Source organism: Xiphophorus maculatus, chromosome 21 (assembly GCF_002775205.1).
Source record: "Xiphophorus maculatus strain JP 163 A chromosome 21, X_maculatus-5.0-male, whole genome shotgun sequence".
Classification (NCBI taxonomy): domain Eukaryota; kingdom Metazoa; phylum Chordata; class Actinopteri; order Cyprinodontiformes; family Poeciliidae; genus Xiphophorus; species Xiphophorus maculatus.
This window is the reverse complement of record NC_036463.1, coordinates 1,359,439-1,382,685: the sequence shown is the minus strand read 5'-3', so window position 1 is coordinate 1,382,685 and position 23,247 is coordinate 1,359,439. Positions and strand designations below refer to the sequence as shown.

Genomic DNA, 23,247 nt, shown 5'->3' with positions numbered 1-23,247 from the left:
CAGTTTTAATGAGAGTTGTATGACCAAGATCCAACATCTAGGATTCTGGTGCTTAGTAAGGTTGAATTGAGACATGCTTTCGTAAATCAGTCAGTCCTGAAACTAAACATGGAACATTAGGCAGAGTAGAATGCCATCATATGCTCATCCTACAATCTGCACTTTTGATTCTGATTGTGTTTGTGAGGAAAACAGGGCTGTGATGCAAGATGCACTCTCACTAGTTCTCACTGTAAAGGAATATTGCATCATACTCGCATCATATTATATTGTACTGCATTGCATCCTATCACATCATATTGTATCATAAAGATTGAATTTGTTTTCATTGTTCAGCTACTGATTTTAACTTTTTCTAATCCATTATCCTCTCTTAATGTTGCTATCTTTAATTCCTTAAATTCTCCCTGTCAGTCCTCATTTGATTCATTCTTTATTAGTTTTAAAGATTTTTCTTTCCACTAATGTGCCATTTGAGTAGCCTAGTAAACCCAGTTCTTTTTTTTACACAAGTCCAGACGGTCTGGACCCTCAGTTGGTGGCAAACGATTACTTTCTGGATGCGTGACCTGTGTTGAGGTTTTACCCAATTACAACGTTTGTCTGTGACGTATGTAATGCGCCATTTCACCACTATGAAGCTAACTGGAAATTGCCTGCACTGTATGGCAAGCCGTTTTAACATAAATTTGGTTTCCTCTGACTATCCGTAATTACACTCTAGATATCTAAAAATGTATTTTGACTAGACAAAATTACATTTTGAATATCCAGAATGGTAATTTAAGATATCTGTATTTACATTCTGACTAGTAATAATAATAATTCAAGATATCTTCAATTACATTTTGACAAATCAAAATCCCTTTCAAGATATCGCAAACCCGTCATTTGATGGGACACATCCGTAATTACAATTTAAGATATCTTGAACTTAATTATGACTAGTCAAAATTACAATTTTAGATATCTGAATTAAGAATTGGTGGAAGGCCCTTTGTGCTGTCCAAACAGTTACCTGCAGAATTTTTCTGTTTCCTGCACAAAATTGTCAGTAAATGCCACAACGTAGAAAGAACTTGGTAATGTTGGATATGCAGAGAACGCAAAACTTCATCAAGTATAAGACTGCTTCTCAAATCTGCAAAGAATTTCCTGTTTATTCATTTCCGACAAACCGAATGCACTTAAAAACAACCTTGAAACTTTAAAATTGCTATTGTCAAAGCATTTTCAACATGAAAGTTGTGCATTTTCAAACATCTGTTTTCGTTTTTGTATTTGTCATTGTTTTATTAAACTTTCAAATTGCCATCAGATACGTTTTGACTATACAGAATACATATTCAAGATATCAGTAATGTCATTCTGATTATTATGATTTAAACTTGTGAGTGTGTGTCCTTGATAAGCGTCTCAACACTATTCAGAATGTTAATTTAATATATCTTAAATAGAAAAGCTATGTAATTCAAGATATGTCTAATTAATTTATAATTCATCTCCTATCCAAAAATATATTTAAGATATCATGTATTATGTTGTCATTCGAGATATCTTTGGTTAGAATTATGACTAATCAAAACTAAAATTGCGATATCTTGAATTTACTTCATGACTAGTCATAATTTAATTGTAGATATCTGAAATGTGTATTTCAGATAGTCAGTAATTCATTGTAGATATCTTGAATTGAAGTCTCCATACAAGTCAATGGTAAATCTGACGTCATTTCGACTAGTCAGAATGTATTTAGAGATATCTTAAATCGCTAAAACGTCTAGTCATAAAACAATTTGAGATATGTGGAATGTAAGGGCGGTACAATCAAATTTATGTTAAAACGGCTTGCCATAGATCCAGTGTCGTAATTTTAGGAAAGGAATTTTGACTCGTCAAAATGTAATTGAAGATATGTTGAATTATTATTCCTACTAGTCAGAATGTAAATGCTGATATCTTAAATTACCATTCCAGATATTCAAAAGGTAATTTTGTCTAGTCAAAATGCATTTTTAGATATCTAGAATGTAATTACGGATAGTCAGACGAAACCAAATTTATGTTAAAACGGCTTGCCACAGTCCTCCAGCGTGAAGACAGAAGAGCTGATCTGAACCAGGTGGCTGTTAATGTTAGTTTAATATTTGGAAGTGTGACCAACACAGACCGAACGCCTTCTTTCACTTCCTCCACTGCCGCTGATAGAACTACAGGAGACTGTAGTCCCCATGAGCTTCTAAAACAGCTCAGAAAAACAACAACATTGTTCTCAACTTTTCCTTCCTTTCGCTGATTGGCCCAGTTAAACATCTACTGGAGGCAATCCAAGCGAATTGGGAGGAAGCCCAGGCTGTGCTGTAAACAAGATTTTTTTGAGCGGAATTAGACAGGAAGGATTGGGCCAGGCTGTCATTTGAGTGGTGCCTGAATCCGTCTTACATAGTGGTAACGCGCATGCGCACATCGATGCTACGTCACATATTGCTTACTCAGCAGATTTCTTATAAATACATCCTACCTGTGGAAGTATCGTTTCATGTGTTTTATTTCATCAAAGATTACGGTAAGCTTTATTTAATTTATTCTATTTCTGGCTTTCATTAAGCTGCTGTATTACTTCATGTTTTTAGTTTACATGACAGGCAGCTTGTATATTTATGGCTTTAGTTTGCCATCTGCAGTGTCGTTACTACTGAACAAGTCATTGTTTGGTGGTTAATCAGGACAAGTTACGTTGTTTTGTGGGCTATTTTGTCCCTATATTTTAAAATATCTTTGTTTAATTACATTATTTTTTTCTTATTAAAAACAGATTGCTAAGTAGATGTTGGTAGCATTACTATGTGGGATTGAAGCTGTGCAATAGCCGTGTAATATTAGTGTATATTAATCATATCCTATCATTTCAGGAGTGACCTGCGCAGTTCGATGACACATTGTGGCTGCGCTGCATCTGATAACAGACATACAAAGTATTAATGCTCAAAAAAGAGTTGCAGTGATCTGTATTTGTCTGTTTAACTCCAATAAAACGTGTTTCCCCTGTCTGATACTGTTTTATTCTTACAAACACCTCTGTATTTAAAATATTTTTCAACAGGTAGGAAATTCTAGTAAAAGGATTTATGTAGCTTTTCATTTTAAACGGGTAGGATATTCAGATGAAGGAAGTGATCTTGTGGTTTCGTCTTGTATATAAATTCTTCCATTGCTAAGCTAAGTATAACTCCTAAGCTTCCACTTCAGTCCCATCACTCAAATAATGTTATCCAATATATTTAACATTAACACAGCCCTTTATAGTTTTCTATTTGTAAACATAACGGTAGCAGTTTTGGACGCGTAGCACTGACGGATAGACTTAGCTATCTATCCGTGCTACGGTAGGAAAATCTGATGAGGTAGCACTGATAGTCAGAACACCTGTCGAATCATTTGCTTTGTGAAATTAAGTACCTCCCTAATGTCTCGCTTGTGACCAGACTCTGGTCACCAGAGTTTTGTCATGTTTACACACAGTCCCCCCCAGTCCTCTTTACACACACGCCCACGCACGCCAACATGTGAACTTTGCCAGGCAAAAACGTGGCCCACTGCAACTCTTTGTTTTATTACAGCAGTGTAGAAAGAAAATAACTAACAATATATATTTTTTCATTATATAAAAAAAACAACTCTGAAATCTATGTTTGGAGAAGAGTCAGACTTGCCTGCAGTTTGTTAGTTGCAGATGAAGTGATCAGATCAGGGTGCGATCAGGCAGAATCGGTTTGTTCTCATTATCTGTTGATGACATCTAGTGGAAGAGAGGCAGAACTACAGCCTGACTTTGTATATATTTTCCATTAGACAGAAGTGAATTGATTTCGGACTGCTTGGTGTGATTTTTGAGTTCCTTGTCTTATATAATCATGTACATTTGAGGCATATGAAGTCATCACCCTCCACATCCATTCATGGTTAATCTACAGTTAGCTCAAAGTTATTCATACCCCTGGCAGATTTAGATTGAAAGATATTTTTATTCACACATGAAGTTTATATGTGATTGAACACTCAATTACATACAAACATTTACTTTACCTTTTTTTAAATAATTTGTTTAAAACAGTCATTTAGATCAAAGTAACCAAGTCTCAGTTATTGCTTTTAGCTGCCTGATGTGAATCCACCAATCCATTTATTTTATGCAATGAATGAATAAATGACTGAATGAATAAAATGACTGTTTTTACAGCAACACTGTGAAAACACAAAATTATTTTTATTTAGGGATTACTGTGTTTTCTTTTCATGATTAACAAAATGATCTGATATAGCATCTTTTTAACTTTCTGTGTAGCTCCTTTAAGTTTCTTCTGATTTCTTTGCAGTTTTTGCTGACAAGAGGAATATGCCTCCTAAACACGTTAGTAGGAAAGAGCAGAGGAAGCTGTACGCCTCATTGGCATATGAGGTAAGAAGATCAAGACTGACATTATTTCTGTAAAAGTGCCAAATGTTTACTATTTGTCTGAACAATTCTAATAAACCATCATCAACCAAACTGGCCTTGGGCCTGGAAGATTACTAGATTTGTATGTTTGACTAAAAATGATCACGATGTTGTAAAAGCAAAGGCATCTCAACCAGTATCAGTTTTGGACTGTAAACTATAGAAGTGACCAACTGGAAAATAGTCCAGATTACATCGTGCCTATTTTAACTACATATACCCAAAACAAAGCATCTCTGACTTTCTCACACGAAAACATCCACCCTAGCATTTTGATTAGAGTTGACTCCAGGTATTAGTGAGGTCAGTGATCACAAATGCTTGCTGACATCCTGAGGCCCCTCTAAAACAGCTTTGAACTGTTAAACTGGGTCCACTCTATATGGTTAGGTCCAAAGTCAGTCATACCCCTGGCAGATTTAGATTAAATCTATCAGTGAGAATGTATTACTATTCTTCTGGAGAGTTATGCTATATCTTTTGTCCCATTGGTATAATCCCAACTAAGAAGCTAGAAATGTCTTAGGAAAATGGATTCTGTGTGTAACACAATAATGTGATAGCAGACCTGTAGTATAAGTGTTTGGAGTTAAATGAGGCCTCTGGTTTTTCTGATTTGGCTTGGTGACTTTAGCATGTGGAGATGACACAGTGGGTTCTTCTGGAAAGTTTCCCAACCCTTCAATATCACTGCCTAGCCTTCATGCCACAATCATTTTTATTCAAGAAAACTGGCTTGTAGGAAGAGTCTTCACTTCACTGGGTTGGATGAAAGATGCAGCATAAATTTGTTATGAAGTATGACATGCCAGATAAGTTATGACTGCTCGAAGCATGCAACTTTGATGTTTTCCCTTGCATTGCCTTGCCTTTTAATAAGCGATTTTTATTTATATGCAATGGTGGAATCAAATCCTAAAAGCTGAACTTAGCATGCCTGCAGAAATGCTCTAGATTTTTCCCAGTTTTTGCAATGTCTAGTACCTATTTTGCATGTTAAACTGATTTTCTTTGTCAAACAGAATGCACACAGCATAACGATTCATTAGTAGGAACATAACTCAGATGTAAACTAACAGATGCAAGTTCATTACTAAACTAAAGTCATTCCAAGAGTAATGGTGTGTTCCAGTTACCTGCGCTGGGTACTCAGAGTTAGGTGTGAATCTGACCTGCGGTAACAACATTGTACTGTAGTCAAGAAGTACAACATTGTAGTCAAGAAGTCATAATTTCAACATGGCATAAACATTGTTTGCAATAGTTCTACTTTTGGAATGACAGTGTTTGGAGTCACACAGATGATCCATGAAAAAATATCAAGCTCCTCTGCGTCCTTCCTGCGGTCATACTGCCATCTGCAGCAATACACCACTTCCTGTCAGAAGAACCAATCAGAGCCAAGAGGAGGGTCTTAACTCTGTCAATCATGTACGCATGGCTTGGTATATGCAGCGTGAATATGCTCAAGATTGATGGTTTCCTGCAGCTACTAATGGTGGACAAACAAATCACTGTTACAGAAAAAGTGTTTGTCCACCATCATCGGTGGCCATGCTAACGGCTGGCTCTGCTGTGGGAAAGGAGCTGTAGCTCAGCTCAGCAGAGAGCAAAGAAGAGGAGGGGAGGGGAGAAGGGGAGAAGAAGGAGGGGGAGCAGTACAAGAATGATTGACAGTGTTAATACCCTCCTCCTGGCTCTAATTGGTTGGGAGGCAGACTGGTAGGGCTCTAATTGGTAGGGAGAAGGCATTTTCACATCTTAGATTTTTTCACAGATTATCTGTCTCACTGTTGGGGCATTCTGACAAAACTGTCATATTACAGTTAAAAATATATTAGAAGTTAACTTGTAACTTGTAATAAGATGTGAAAACGGAAAACAAAGACTCACCACTAAACTGGTGTGACCCTGTGTAGACACCAGGTGGGATCTCCAGGCCTCCCACCTCCCACATCATGCATAAACAAATACCTCTGATGTTTCCCCACCTTTACATAAGAGTCGTTACTTGTAGTTGTCTGCGGGTAACCACCTGACTCAACACTGATTTGTCTTTCTGTCTGTGTCCCTGGCCCCTTGTATGTGGAAAATGAGAGAAAGCATGGAATACAGTCAGACTTTAGTGATCCAGCAGCATAAATAGGGTCAGTGCAGTAGCTAAATGGAACCATGAAAAGGTTCTTATATAGCACATTATTTATGCAAATAGCTAAAAGTTTTGACTAAATCCACAAAATATATCCTGGACTGGTCCATGAAATTAGTATTAGTCTACAACACAAAATGCTACAGATAATGGCACAGTGATTGTACAGTGACCATCTTTTTTTCTGATCCCTACAATGATGTCACCATATGGACCATGCAGGATTTTATGGCTCTGTTCTTTGCAGGGAAGTTGAAAGAAATGGTATAAACATAATTTAATTTTCCAGATTCTTAGTGCAAGAACATTTGTCATTTTCCACAGGTTCCACAATAATTCATACTCATGAAAATATTCTGACTGTACAAAATAAACATAAACTTTGACACATTATTTAATAGCTGCTGGGATTCCCGTCATGTTATGCACCCTCTTGCATTTAAAAACCTTTCTTCAAAAAAACAATGCTCTCAGGAGATTGGGAGACAATGGAGTCCTGGTATTTGTGGTGGTTGCAGCCACCTGTGAATAGCAAAAGTCTGCAAATACTTGAGACCCTCTCTAAAAATGACTAATTTAATAACTTATATAAGTTATAACCTTCTACTTTAATAGATAGTAATAAGCACACTATCATTACCTGAAGTTATTATTTTTGGACCTAAAGAGGAGCAATCTAGAGTCAATGTACAGCTTAAGTTATTAAAACTAAAACCTAGCTATCAGGCCTGAAACCTGGGAGTAGTGATGGACTCTGACCTGAACCTTCAGAGCCACATAAAGACAGTCACAAAGTCGGCCTTCTATCACCTGAAGAACATCTTCAGGATTAGAGGACTAATGTCTCAGCAAGATCTAGAGAAACTCATCCATGTGTTTATCTTCAGTTGCATTGATTACTGCAACAGCGTCTTCACAGGTCTGTCCAACAAATAGAATAGAATAGAATAGAATAGAATAGAATAGAATAGAATAGAATAGAATAGAATAGAATAGAATAGAATAGAATAGAATAGAATAGAAGTACTTTATTCATCCCAGCAGGGAAATTACTTCGCAGTTACAGCAGCATAGAGACAAGACACGCTAAACACTCCGGGTGTTTAGTGACGTCACAGGCCACCGCTGCATCAGCTGATGGAGGAATGTAAACAGCGATCAAAGTGGCGGACGTAAACTCCCTCGGTAAATAACACGGCCGCATTCCCACAGTCAGAAGTTAAATGTCTGGGCTACAAATCTGTTCCTTCACGTTAACATGGCCGGGATTACACCACCTCTCACTCACATAAGTGCAATCCCGCCGCCCCTCTTCTTCCGACTCTTGGAAAAGTCCCTGTCCCCCGCCCCCCGCACCAAGGAAAATCCAGGAACATCCACGCTGTAGTCCAGAATAAGCGAGTGTAGCCAGGTTTCCGTGAAGCAGAAGATACTGCACTCCCAGTACTCCTTCTGGGTCCTAACCAGCAGCGTGAGTTCATCTGTCCAATTTACCAAAGACCTCACGTTCCCCACAATAATCGCCGGTAACGCTGGCCTGCGCCGTCTCTTCTTCTACCTCCGTTTAACTCCAGACCCGCAGCTCCGTCGTCTCCTCCGTAACTCCTCCGGAACCACCGGCCCGTCTCCGGGCAGCAGCAGAGGCCCACACAGCACAATCAGCCGTTCACGCGAGCAAACAATGCCGCTACTCCGCTCGGCGAGGTTCTCCGCAACCAAGAGTATAAAAAGTAGCAGACGAACACAGAACATCGACAGAACCACATCCAGCCATTGTGGAAAGCCCAACTGATGATCCATGGGTTCTTCAAGCACGGATCATTAATCGGTTACAGCAAATATACACAGACCAACACACACGACGGGCGCTGCGTCTGCAGGCAGCCAGCTGCGCCGGCGCCATCTTGACGATCAAACAAAATCAATTAAACAGCTGCAGCTGATCCAGAATGCTGCTGCTTGCGTTCTCACTAAAACCAGGAAGATAGAGCACATAACACCAGTTTTAAAGTCCCTCCACTGGCTCCCTGTAGCTCAGAAAATAGACTTTAATATACTGTTGTTAGCTTATAAATCACTGAACGGCTTAGCACCACAAGCCTTTCAGTATTAAAGATATTAAAGATCTGCTGTTGTTGTATCAACCTTCCAGACCTCTCAGGTCTTCTGGTTCTGCTCTGCATTCCCAGAACCAGAACCAAACATGAAGAAGCACCATTCAGCTTCTATGCACCACAAATCTGGAACAAACTTCCAGAAAACTGTAAAACAGCTGAAACACTGAGTTCCTTTAAATCTCGACTGACAACCCAGTCGTTCAGAGTTGTATTTGAAACGTAAGCAATTAAGAATTTAATGATGGAACTTGACTTAATGTCATGTTTTGATTGTTGATTCTATGTTGCATGGCTTTGTGTTTTTGTGTTTATGATGTCAAGCACCTTGAAATGCCTTGCTGCTAAAATGTGCTATACAAATAAATATATATATTTTTTTCCATTTTTTTCTCCGAAGAGTTTTTGCGGCGCTAGTGTCTCCTATTTTTTGTGACAGCAGGCAGACAGGAAGGAGGGCGAGGACATGCGGCAAAGGTCGCTGGGACCGGGAGTCGAACCCGCGACATCTACGTCGAGAACTAAGGCCTCCAAACGTGGGGCGTGCTAACCACAGCATGCCCCTATAAAAATAAAATTTGATTGATTGATATTACTAAATCTACAAATCTATTGTAGATTGTAGGTCAGATTGTCTGCACCAGATTTAGCTGGTGCAAAGTGTCAAGATTCTCGGTTTTGGGTTGAGATTTTGTTTTTTTGGGTGTTTTTGTTTTATCTAGTTATTAATTATTTCAGCTTCCCTCGTAGTGTTTCTTGTTTTCTTATCTTGTTACTTTAAGTTTAGTTATTCTTTTATGTTTGAATCTTTGTCCATCTTTCTTTAGTGATTCTAGTTAGGTTATTTCTTTGTTTAGTCCTTCTAGCTGCTCTAGCTCTGTGTACCTAGTTATTATTTTTAAATCAGTCTTCTTTCTGTTTCTTTCATAGCTTCCCCTCATGTCTTTGTCTCTTTCTAGTTTGTCATGTTTTTCATGTTAGAATTATTTCCAACTCTCTTATGTTACTTCCATCACTCTTTTGTGTTCCACTGTATATCTATGTACTGTAGCTTTCCTGTGCCACCCTTTCCCCATCCCTCAGTCTGGCTCCTGCTCACCACTCTCACCTTCGATCAATTAGCTCACCAGCCCCGGTTTTGTCTAGCTCTCAACCTCCCGGTATTTAAGCCTTTCATTCTCTTCCACTACTCTTCAGATCCTTACGTTGACTCACCTCAGCTCACTCTGCGTAGGGTGACCAGACGTCCTCTTTTTCCCGGACATGTCCTACTTTTCAGACCTAAAAAGATGTCCGGGGGAAATTTAAAAATCGTCCGGGATTTTGGTCAACTGCCTCAAAACACATTACATAGCTTAGGGCACTGCGCACGGCGCTGCGTGTCACGTAATCCCTGAGCCGCGTCAGTGCGGGCAGCACGCGCCCCCCCTCCCCCCGCTCCAAGGTGTTCTGGCTTCCCCCCCCTCACCCCGCAGGTTGTCCGGGTTTTCCCAAAGTAAGATATAGTCATCCTAACTCTGCGTCCCTGTTCCTTCCTCGTGTCTCCTGGCTGGATGTTCTTTTGGTTTCATGTTTTCCTGCTACCTTGGATATTCTGTTTTTGTAAGTGTTCAGTATCATTTCATTAAATCATCCAACTCAGCAGCTGCCTCTGCCTCTCTGCAGGGTCCACACTCCAACAACCAACATCATGACACAAAGCATCTTGTCATGATCTGTGTTTTCTGTGTTCATTTAGAGTTTTTTGTGTCCTTGCGTCTCTTCGTTGTCCTGTCCTCCCCTTGATTGTTCCCAGGTGTGTCTCGTCTCTGTGATTACCCTCCCGTGTATTTAACTCCACCTGTGTTCTTTGTTCCTCGTCGGGTCCTCGTCGAATGTGTGTTCTCTCTTCCGAGTTTCTGTTTTGTTTAGCGGTTGCTACCGGCGTCGAGCCCTGGCTTCAGCTCGGCCGTGCGGCCCGTTCCTAGAGTGTGTTTACCCTTCATTAAAAACATCATATTCATCTTACCTGGGTCTACAGCGTCTGCCTCACCACCTCTACACACCACTTCATGACAGAAGGACCCGACCAGACCGAACGGTGAGGCACGCTATTTTTTACTTTTCACCATGGACCCGGAGGAGTTAAAGGAGCTGACGGACACGATCGGGGAATATAAGGAGGCGATGGCCAAACCGTACGCTGCCTGCAGACGGCTCGGTTTCGCCATCCGCTTGGGGCTCCTACTGGACTACTGGGTTCCTCGTTTTCCGCACCCGGGGTTGGTGGAGTTGCAGAGGGAGGCAGAGTGGGAGCGTATGGCGGCTCTAGCCGTCATGGCTGGCGAACCTCTGCCTCCCAAGCCGCACAGTTTCTCCGCCAGCCCGGATCCAGCTCCAGCTCCGGGACCAGCACCCCCAACCGGTGCGGCCGGCGCACCCGAGGCCGAATCAGCCGGCGTTCCAGCCGGCGCACCCCAGGCCGCCCGGAGACAGCGACGTGAGCCGCCGGTGGACCCGGCCCCTCGTCGCCTTCCGGAGCTGTCACCTCCGCAGCCGGTTCCAAGGCTTCGCTGCGGCTCGCCTCCGCGGCCGGTTCCAAGGCTTCGCTGCGGCTCGCCTCCGCGGCCGGTTCCAAGGCTTCGCTGCGGCTCGCCTCCGCGGCCGGTTCCAAGGCTTCGCTCCGGCGCACCCGAGGCCGAGTCAGCCGGCGTTCCAGCCGGCGCACCCGAGGCCGAGTCAGCCGGCGTTCCAGCCGGCGCACCCGAGGCCGAATCAGCCGGCGTTCCAGCCGGCGCACCCGAGACCGAGACTCCCTGTGTTCCTACCGAGACTCCCTGCGTTCCTCCCGAGACCGAGACCCCCAGCGTTCCTCCCGAGACCGAGACCCCCAGCGTTCCACCCGAGACCGAGACCCCCAGCGTTCCACCCGAGACCGAGACCCCCAGCGTTCCACCCGAGACCGAGACCCCCAGCGTTCCACCCGAGACCCCCAGCGTTCCACCCGAGACCCCCAGCGTTCCACCCGAGACCCCCAGCGTTCCACCCGAGACCCCCAGCGTTCCGACCGAGACCCCCAGCGTTCCGACCGAGACCCCCAGCGTTCCGCCCGAGACCGAGACCCCCTGCGCTCCGACCGAGACCCCCTGCGCTCCGACCGAGACCCCCTGCGCTCCGACCGAGACCCCCTGCGCTCCGACCGAGACCCCTTGCGCTCCGACCGAGACCCCCTGTGCTCCACCAGAGACCCTGCCTCGGGGGGCTCGTCGTCGCCGTCTGTGGGCGGCCCCCGGGACTCATCGCCACCTCCAGCGCCGCGGACGGCCGCCGGACCGCCTCCGTGGTTCCCGCCTCCAGCGCCGCGGACGGCCGCCGGACCGCCTCCGTGGTTCCCGCCTCCAGCGCCGCGGACGGCCGCCGGACCGCCTCCATGGTTCCCGCCTCCAGCGCCGCGGACGGCCGCCGGACCGCCTCCGTGGTTCCCGCCTCCGGGGTTCCCGCCTCCGTGGTTCCCGCCTCCAGCGCCGCGGACGGCCGCCGGACCGCCTCCGTGGTTCCCGCCTCCAGCGCCGCGGACGGCCGCCGGACCGCCTCCGTGGTTCCCGCCTCCAGCGCCGCGGACGGCCGCCGGACCGCCTCCGTGGTTCCCGCCTCCAGCGCCGCGGACGGCCGCCGGACCGCCTCCGTGGTTCCCGCCTCCGTGGTTCCCGCCTCCAGCGCCGCGGACGACCACCGGGCCACCTCCGTGGTTCCCGCCGCCGCGGACGACCACCGGACCACCTCCGTGGTTCCCGCCTCCTTTGCCTCCGCCCACCCTGTGGGTAGTTTTTTTGTTTGTTTATGGACTCTTGGCCCTTCTTGTGTTTCCGCCCACGATGGTGGGTAGTTTTTTGTTTTTCTGGACTCTGGCCCCCCGTCCAGCGCCCCTCCGCCCACCCTTGTTGTGTTTTTGTTTTTTCTGGACTCTGGCCCCCCATCCGGCGCCCCTCCGCCCACCCTTGTTGTGGTTTTTTTTTTTTGGGCGTCTGGTAGCCGCCCTTGAGGGGGGGGTACTGTCAGGATCTGTGTTTTCTGTGTTCATTTAGAGTTTTTTGTGTCCTTGCGTCTCTTCGTTGTCCTGTCCTCCCCTTGATTGTTCCCAGGTGTGTCTCGTCTCTGTGATTACCCTCCCGTGTATTTAACTCCACCTGTGTTCTTTGTTCCTCGTCGGGTCCTCGTCGAATGTGTGTTCTCTCTTCCGAGTTTCTGTTTTGTTTAGCGGTTGCTACCGGCGTCGAGCCCTGGCTTCAGCTCGGCCGTGCGGCCCGTTCCTAGAGTGTGTTTACCCTTCATTAAAAACATCATATTCATCTTACCTGGGTCTACAGCGTCTGCCTCACCACCTCTACACACCACTTCATGACACATCTAAAATGATGATGCATTTCATTTTCAATTCAATACATTGACTGTGCTAATAGTTTAAAATTATTTACCACAATAACTGTGTTGAATTATTAGCACAGTTATTGTGTTGAATTCAACATAAAATGTGTTGTCCGTGTTGCGTTGGGAGACATTAGTGAAAGTGGCAGATGGACTGAACGGGAAGTGGCCCCTGACTCCCGCGCTGCTCAAGGCCCTGTACAACCTGGAGACTTCTCTGGACAGATCCTTTATTCTGCAGCGGAGGATTTGACAGGAAGCTCTGTGTGATCCAGATTCATGTGACATCTCCAGTTGTGTCTCTGTCTATCAATCTGTCCGCGTTCCGTTCACCTGGAAGTGAACTCCTCCTCCCTCACTCATACACGAGGCTGTTCACGTATCTCTCTCCCTCTCTCTTTCGTCTTCTCTCTCTGTCTGTCTCTCTCTCTGTTTCCTCCCTCCCTCTCTCCGTCTCACACTCTGTGCTGAAGAGCACCAGGAGCTGTGAGCAGAGGAAGCGGGAATAACGCGGCTCCTCGCGAGCAGCAGAGCCGTTATGAGCGGGTCAGCGCCTCTCAGCTCTGCCACCGGCTAGCACCGGGAGGAGAGGAGGAGGCGGACGGAGGAAACCGCAATAAAGGGGTTTCTAAATAAATGTCTTTCGCTGTCCATCTGCATCATGCTGTACTTCCAGCTGGTGATCATGGCCGGGACCATCATGCTGGCCTACTACTTCGAGTACACGGACACCTTCACCGTGCACGTGCAGGGCTTCTTCTGCTACGACACGTCCTACACCAAGCCGTATCTGGGGCCGGAGGACAGCAGCGCCGTCCCGCCCATCCTGCTGTACGCCGTGGTGGCCGGGCTGCCCACGCTGTTGGTGAGTCCACCTCGCTGCTGTCTCATTCATTACAATAAATGAGAAATGTCAGTCAGCATGTCTGAACTGCTGGTTTCTCCCCTGAATGGGTAAAAATTGCAGATAGCCCACTGCTCATCTCCTCACGATGGGGCTTCATGGAAGCAGCAGAGTTTACTGGCTTTGTAAAACCTGCCTGAAAATGTGCAAGGAAGGCGATAAGGTTTAGCTTATGGAAAAAGGAATAAGGACCTTTTTTATTACATGTAAGTAATATAACGTTCCTCCTGAAAGTTAGTTATCCTGCACAACTGGTAGCTCACAGATGCCCATCTGCGTTAAAGTCAGTCAGAGGTTAATGTCAGAAATCAGAACGTTACAAATCTGTGAATAAAGTCAGAATTCTAAGAAAATGTTTGAACTCTGACAAGAAAAAGTCAAATCTGTGATTAAAGACAGAATTCTTTATTTTTTCAGTGCTCATTATCATATGCTGTAACAAAATGTTGTTTTTTTTCAGATGAATTAAACAACACCAAAACTAAATTTAGTGATATAGAAGGAACCATGAATTATCAAGAGTATCTCAAACAAGTCATTCAACAAGCGAAGAAACCTCGATCTTTACAGAATAAATGTAAACTAACAGACTTGTTGAGTCCAAAGCCTACACTGACGCTACAGAGAGCATTTATATTTGAAATAAAAAGGCTTGCTTTTGACTTTATCATCATTCAGTTCTGAAATATAAGATCTAATTCATTTCTAACTTTTAATGTAAACAGTAGGTGTGAACTATGATTTGAGTATTTTTCCCTTTTCCTGTACCAGAAATGTCTTAATTGAGAACAAAGTGGAAAAAAAGTCTTGCACGAACTTGACAAATCAGAACAATTCTGAATATTCATTAATAAACAGCTTAGTGGCAAATGTCAAATCAAATAGAGGAGGTGAGTCATCCTGCAGAATAAGGAATTCCCTTTGTTGTGTGAAGATCTGGATAATACTCACAGTGACAGCATCTTGTGAAAGAGTATCAGCCAGACTGAAGTCAGTTTGCTGCACTGAGAAAACAAGATCAAGAGCTGGATAAGAACTAATCCATCTGAAGGATGGCTGTTGCTCATTAACTATTGAGCCCTATTCAATTCATTCATTCATAAAAATACTACAGGATTGACAAGCTACCATATTACAACAGTGTCATCATCTGTGTGAATGTCTGGTGTGAATCCTCTTTCTATGCCCTGCTATGAATAGCTTTTTTTTCAAAAAAAAAAAAAAAGATGGTTCCACCAGCAACCCTCCCGATCCCTAATGGGGTCGGGAGGGTTGCTGGTGCCTATCTCCAGCTACGTTCCGGGCAAGAGGCGGGGTACACCCTGGACAGGTCGCCAGTCTGTCGCAGGGCAACACAGAGACATACAGGACAAACAATCATGCACACACACTCACACCTAGGGAGAATTTAGAGAGAGAGAACCCACACATGCACCCACCCAGGACCTTCTTGCTGCAAGGCAACAGTGCTACCGACTGCGCCACTGTGCAGCCATGTTAAATCACCACTTGGTTAAATGTAACACTGTCTGTTTGGTCCTCATCAGACTCAGTGTGTTAAGTGAACTAGTTTTGTACTGTTACAATTTCAGAATTAACTGAAAATTTAGTAAAACTTTAACACTAGCTAACAGTGTTAATAAAACAATCAAAACACTGCAGAGAGTAAATATGATCCTAAGAGTTAATAAGTTACTCTCTTGTAACAAATCAACTCTGATTCTTATACTTTTAAACATTGCATTGAGTTATTGAAGATTAACACTGGACACTCATAACTCCAATGAGAGTTCATTTTACACATAATGAGTTGATTATTTACTCTTGCTCAGTCAAATTCTACCACTGCACAGATAAATATGTAATATATTTACATTTTTGTAGTGTCAAATTAATTTAATCAATTATGATACTTTTAAAATAAGGCAATATTTTTTTGTCATTGTATCCCTAGAACATAACAAAAGAGGGTAACCCTAACCCTAACCCTACCCTCAGTGATAAATAAAGTCTCAGTCAGTTTCCTGGGGAAGAAGAGTGTGTTATGTCTTCCTCATCAAAAAGAGGTGCTGGATCTCCTCCCTATAAAGGATCTCATCACTGTTTATTATCAGTCCACTACAGTGGTATCATCTGCGAACTATAGAACCCTTTTATAGGAGTCGATGGCTACATAGCCATGGATGGACAGTGCAAAAAGAACCTGAAAAAGTACAGAGCCATGTGGTGTGCCTGTATTTAGAACCAGAGTGGATGATGTTCAGTCCCCTATTCTCACTACCTGAGAAGGACCCTGATCCAAAGACACATTGATGATGAAAGTCCCAAGTCATGGAGCTTCACCATCAGCTTCTCTGGGACAATGGTATTAAATACTGAACTGAAGAAAATTGTACAATTAAGTAAAATCAAATTACCACAGAAATACATTTAATTTCACTTTATTAACAAAAGCATCTTTTAAAGATCCATTGTCAATTTTTAGTAATGCTACAGTAACACGATAAATTGCCGTTATATTTCAGAGCTTCAAGTTAATTGTAAAAATCTTTCGGGGTAAATGGTTTCAGGTGTACCTGCCGTGCCAAGGAGCTGATCTCATAAATACATGAGCATCAATAGTTAATTTCAGACTCCACTAGCACAATAATCCTCTACATAAAATGGAAAAACATATAAGGCGTTATATGTCATACCTTACTACCTTTGAACCTGGTTTTATGTTGGACATCAAATGGATCATTTATGTGCAACACTTTTAGAATCTTGTCTGGCTGAAACTTGACCTTGAGGGTCTGATAATGGTTTTCAAAACACATTCTATCTGTTTTCTACAGAGAAAAATACTGTAATCTTTTACTGCAATCATTTCAATCTTTCAAAATACAGGCAACATTCTGCCCCATTACATGAAACACAATTCCAAAATTTTCACCCTGTTTTAGGTGTCACCATCTTTTCTGTTTCTTGATGTTTTTTAATTGTTTCTTGAAGAAATTATGTTTGGGCCAATGGGGCTTATGCTACAAGGCTAAAGCATCATGAAGTGATGCTTCAGCTAGAAATTTATTTTAGGAAGTAATTGTATGAGCAGTTAATGATGATTAATGATTAGTTGTTTGAGGTACATTGACATGTGTCGTGACAAGACTGATGGAAATAGCATGTTAATATGTAGAAGCAAAAGTAGGAAATTTCAGTGTTTATTGTCTGTCTCAATCAATCCAGCAAAAAGAGGCATAACAAGCACCAAGACTGAATGGCTGTCAGCCATTATTACCTCTAATCTGTTGACGTGGATGGACGTTTTGCTGCTGGTTGAAACCGTAGTATGCAGATATTGTACTAGCAACTTGTTTAGCACATAGGAAGTTACTTTGAATGTTTTTCAGAATCAGTTTCACATCAAATTGTCCAACCCATGTATTATACACTGCCTGGCCAAAAAAAAGTCACCACCAAAAACTGGTCACACTCTCTAATATTTTGTTGGCCCGCCTTTAGCTTTGATTACAGCCCGCATTCGCTGTGGCATTGTTTCAATAAGCTTCTGCAGTGTCACAAGATTTATTTCCATCCAGTGTTGCATTAATCTTTCACCAAGATCTTGTATTGGTGGTATGATGTATGATGGGAGAGTCTGACCACTGCGCAAAGCCTTCTCCAGCACATCCCAAAGATTCTCAATGGGGTTAAGGTCTGGACTCTGTGGTGGCCAATCCATGTGTGAAAAAGATGTCTCATGCTCCCTGAACCACTCTTTCACAATGTGAACCCAATGAATCCTGGCATTATCATCTTGGAATATGCCCGTTCCATTTGGGAAGACAAAATCCATTGATGGAATAACCTGGTCATTCAGTATATTCAGGTAGTCAGCTGACCTCATTCTTTGGGCCACAATGTTGCTGAACCTAGACCTGACCAACTGCAGCAACCCCAGATCATAGTACTGCCTCCACAGGCTTGTACAGTAGGCACTAGGCATGATGGGTGCATCACTTCACCTGCCTCTCTTCTTACCCTGAGGCGCCCATCACTGTGGAACAGGGTAAATCTGGACTCATCAGACCACATGACCCTCTTCCATTCCTCCAGAGTCCAATCTTTATGCTCCCTAGTGTAACCCAGGGTAAAAACTGCCTTAGTCCCACCTTTGCTACTTCATTGGTTAGAGTGACAGTCAGTCACTCAGTGCAATCAGCCAATCACTGCACCTGAAGTAGGTTTTTCAGGCCTGCTCCAGCTTTCCCAATCAGCTGTGAGAGGGAGAGCTGGAGACAAAGGAGCTGCAGGTTTGTGCTGTCAAACAATTGGTTCTTTCTTTGTTTGTATGCACTTTGTTTAAAAAACTCACAATATAAACCATGTAGATCTGAATATCCAGTGAGTTTGGAGCCATGAAGCTGCCATGCACTGATCTTTAAAAGGAATTGGTGAGTAGTGAACTTGAATGTTTTGTTTGGTTGACATATTGATGGTGATAGCCAAATTGTGTGATCATCAAACACACAATCTAACTTTTAAATGCAATATATGTGTTTAAAATGATGTGATAAATGTTAAATATCTTTGTCTTAAATAATTGATTGTAGATATAATTGCATTTATTTATGTATAATTGCATTTATTTATGTGTACAACGGAAACAAGTCTAGTTAACTAGCAGGCTGGTAATTGACTGGTCCTGTTTATTTTAATACAGGCCAGGTGATTTCCCCTTTTTGGGGTTAAAGGATGGCGAGCTTCTAAGATCTGGCTGGAGCCAGGAGAACCGAATTTCACTCCATACTGGTCTGGTAGGAGTTTGATGGTCCATGAACTTTCCCCTCCTTCTCATTACACAGACACACTACCCATTATTCACCCTTTCCATCAGAGCTGAATTGCGCTTGGACATTTTTCCCTAAAGTTTCTGGATAAACAAACTATGGACTTTTAAATGTGTGTCGGTCAGACACTGTGTTGACCAAGCGGGGAAAAGTGAAGGACTCTGTGCACATTAGAACATCAACTGCAGTATTGTGTATATATTTATTGTATTTTGGTTTCCATGTATGTTTTGTATTGTTTATTTAATTTTCTTCTTTAAAAAATACATAGTATTGAAAACAGTTACTCTCTTGTATTGTTTTATTGATTTCTGACGACAGCTCCAGCAGACGAATTTAGTTTTTCTGATGTCAGAAGCTATTTAGTCCTTCAGTGCATTAAGTACTGTTACATTATAAACATCAAATAGTGCTACATTATTGGCGAGCTAGCCAGGAGATGTTTGATCAGTAATCAATAAAAACAGGTTGAATAAAGTTGCACAAATAAGTCTTGGTTCATACTCACCAATTCAGTTTCCATCATGGAAGTTTTTGAAACTCTTGGTTTAAAAATCCCTAACACATTATTGATTGATGGAGTCTCAGAGAACCCCACTGATGATCTTGTTGATTTTCTTGAACAATATGGTGATATTAAGCAGAAAACTACCATAGATTTACGTGAATCAGAATTTGACCAAATGTTGGTTGTTGAATATGATTCTGGTTTATCTTTAGCACGCTTAGCTCCAATATTACCATACACATTTACATCAAGTGAGGGTGATAAATTTCATATTGAAAGTTTATCTGAGATTTATGCCTCAAAGGTTGGTGGCTTAAAGACAAACAAGTATTTGGCAGATTTACAAGAAATTGCCAAGATGTCTGGGAAAAATTATGCTGAAGTCCTCACAGAAGTGATGTCCCAGATACAGCAGTCTGTTGCAGAGTTCTGTCCTGTGATGCCAGAGAAGGCAAAAGAGGAACAACTTGCAGATGAAGTGCAGCAACCATTAGCTCATACCACAACTCAACTCCCTTTTCCTCTATCATCCCTTTCAAAGTCAGCTCCTCTTCCATTCAGTTCTTCTGTCTCCGGCAGAACTGAAGTGCAAGGTCAGGAGAAGCGGTCCACATCTATTACTGCTGACGATCTCAGTCCTCCTGAGGTGCAACGCTACGTTGTGGAGCATGTTGTCAGGAGTGGGGACAGCTCTCTGCATATGCATACATCTCATAGACTGAGAGCATTCTCTGGAAAAGTCCCCAGGCCAAGTCATGAGACGGACTACGACACATGGCGGACAAGTGTTGATTTAGTTCTTCAAGATCCCTCTATGTCACAGTTGCAATGTACCAGACTAATTCGTGATAGTCTACTTCCACCTGCCTGTGATATAGTGAAACATTTGAGTCCTGATACATTACCAAAAGTATACATGCAACAACTTGATTCAGCTTTTGGAACTGTTCAAGATGGAGAGGAGTTGTATATTAAATTCATGGACACTTATCAGGATAGTGGAGAAAAGCCATCTGCCTATTTGCAGCGTCTGCAGGTTGTGTTGCAGCATGCAGTAAAGAGAGGAGGTGTTTTTGAGAAGGACATGGATGCACGACTGTTGACCCAATTTTGCAGAGGATGTTGGGACAATAATCTAATATCAGAACTTCAACTTAAACAGAAAAAGATTAATCCACCTTCATTTGCTGAGTTTTTGTTGTTACTTAGAACTGAAGAGGACAGGGAAGCAGCAAAGACTTTAAGGATGAAGCACCACTTGGGGACCACTAAACAGAAAGTTGCATCTCAAGTCCAGTTTGCACATACTGATCAGGAAACTAACCTGTGTATTGCTTTGAATAACATGACTAAACAGCTTTCACAACAGATGGCAGCAATACAGCAGCAGCTCACTGCTTTAACAGCAGGTCAGATGAGCACCAAGTTACCTTTTGCTGCAAACGTTACTTCAAAGCCTAATGTGAAAAAGACTGTTAAGGATGTAAATCTCAGCATTTCTAGCTCTAAACCTGGGTTTTGTTTCCGTTGTGGGGAGGATGGCCATATTAAGCCTCAATGTGATAATAAGCCAAATCCAGCATTGGTCAGTTCAAAGCGGAAAATATTTTATGATAAACAGAAGAGACAGAGACAAAATCCCTCTACTTCGGAACATTTAAACTAGTTCCAGTTCCTGTTGAGGGGCGAACAGGAGCTGAGCTGGACCAATCTTGTCCCGCAAAGAGAGAGTCTGTTAGGTGTGCTAAGTTGCAGACAAAAACCCAAATTAACCTGCCAAAGGGATTAATTGGCTCTAGATGTACAGCAGAAGTCAACATTGCTGGCTATAACTCTCAATGTCTTCTGGATACCGGCTCTCAAGTCACGACAATTCCAGTTTCTTTCTTCAATGAGCATCTTTCAGATCAACCAGTTCACTCGCTAAATGACTTACTTCATGTTGAAGGGGCTGCAGGTCAACATGTTCCGTATCTGGGTTATGTTGAAGTACCAATGACATTTCCAAAAGATTTCATTGGGAGTGAATTAACAGTTGAAACCCTTGCTTTGGTTGTTCCTGATGTGAGACCTGGATTTCCAGCTTCAGTATTAATTGGCATGAATACACTAGAAATTCTTTATGAAAAATTTTGTTCTAGTGACTGTCCAACATTTCAACCTACCTCATATGGGTTTAAAACAGTTCTGCATCAGTTAATGCATCAGCAGAACTGTGGCAACCATTTGGGTGTTGTGACACTCCACAGCAAAACTCCTGTACTTATTCCAGCTGGTTGCACAGTGGTGGTTGAGGGTTGTGCCAAACTGACTAGTGCGGCAAGTCAGTGTGCTGTCGTTCGGCACCCGGTTTCAGGCCTGCCGGGTGGCCTGGTTGTCAGTAGCTGTCTGGTTACACTTCAAGCTGGCTCACTCAATAAGGTTCCAGTTGTTGTTTCCAATGAAACAAAGCAAGCCACTTCCATATCAGCTTTAAGTATCATTGCTGAACTGGAAGCCTATGCAGGTATCATTTCAGATCACCATGTGACCAACCATATAGTTGAAGGAACATCAACAGCACCTTTGAACATCAATTTTGGTGAGTCAAACATACCATCAGAATGGAAGGAAAGAATCATAACAAAGTTAAATGCCATACCTGAAGTTTTCTCCCATCATGATTTAGATTTTGGCTGCACCAAGCAAGTGAAACATCACATTAATCTTCATGATAACACTCCTTTTAAACATCGTGCAAGACCGATTCACCCACAAGACATAGAGGCTGTTCGCAAACATCTACGTGAACTTCTGGATGCTGGCGTTATCAGAGAATCTGAATCGCCTTTCTCATCTCCAATTGTTGTTGTTAAGAAAAAAATGGAGACATTAGACTGTGCATTGACTATCGTAAACTTAATTTACAAACTGTCAAAGATGCATATGCTTTGCCCAACTTAGAAGAGTCATTTACAGCACTCAGAGGATCAAAATGGTTTTCTGTGCTTGATCTGAAATCTGGTTATTATCAGATTGAAATGAATGAAACTGATAAAGCTAAAACTGCTTTTGTTACCCCACTTGGGTTTTGGGAGTTTAATCGGATGCCTCAAGGGGTTACTAATGCACCATCAACATTTCAAAGATTGATGGAGAAATGTATGGGTGACCTGCATTTGAAAGAGGTTTTGGTTTTTTTAGATGATTTAATCATATTTTCCAACAGTCTTGAAGAACATGAAAACCGTCTATTAAGCGTTCTAAATCGTCTGAAAGAATTTGGATTAAAACTTTCTCTGGAAAAATGTAAATTCTTCCAAACTTCTGTCAGATATTTGGGCCACATTGTTTCAGAGAAAGGTGTTGAGACAGACCCAGAAAAGATTTCCACAGTGAAATCCTGGCCAATTCCTACCAATTTGAAGACCTTGAGATCTTTTCTAGGGTTTACTGGCTATTATAGGCGTTTCATAAAGAATTATGCCACTATTGCCAAGCCTCTTAACAATCTGACCCGTGGGTATCCACCAACTAATAAACCCTCAAGAGTACAATCTGATAAGTGTTCACAGTATGATCCAAAGCAACCTTTTGGTTCCAGATGGACTTCTGAGTGTCAGCTGGCTTTTAATACCCTGATTGATAAACTTACCACTGCACCAGTCCTGGGGTTTGCTGATCCTGCATTACCTTACATCCTTCATACGGATGCCAGCACCACTGGACTGGGTGCTGCCCTCTATCAAGAGCATGAAGGGAAGCTCAGGGTAATAGCTTATGCTAGTCGAGGTTTGTCAGCCAGTGAAAGTCGTTATCCAGCTCACAAACTCGAATTCTTAGCACTGAAGTGGAGTGT

At 42.8% G+C, this 23,247-nt stretch overlaps 1 protein-coding gene across 2 annotated transcripts in view; it reads left to right on the top strand.

The window, feature by feature from the left end:
* Positions 1 to 2,277: 2,277 nt before the first annotated feature.
* The window catches only part of plppr5 (phospholipid phosphatase related 5), a 65,408-nt gene continuing 44,438 nt past the window's right edge, over positions 2,278 to 23,247 (top strand). The window contains exons 1-4 of one of the 2 annotated variants that reach the window (XM_023325915.1): positions 2,278 to 2,566; positions 2,913 to 2,975; positions 4,377 to 4,459; positions 13,842 to 14,030. In XM_023325915.1, the coding sequence (XP_023181683.1) occupies positions 4,397 to 4,459; positions 13,842 to 14,030 (252 nt within the window). In that variant the 5' untranslated portion in view covers positions 2,278 to 2,566; positions 2,913 to 2,975; positions 4,377 to 4,396. Of the gene's footprint in view, positions 2,567 to 2,912; positions 2,976 to 4,376; positions 4,460 to 13,607; positions 14,031 to 23,247 lie in introns of those variants that run through there. The other variant, XM_023325914.1, reaches the window with a different exon arrangement.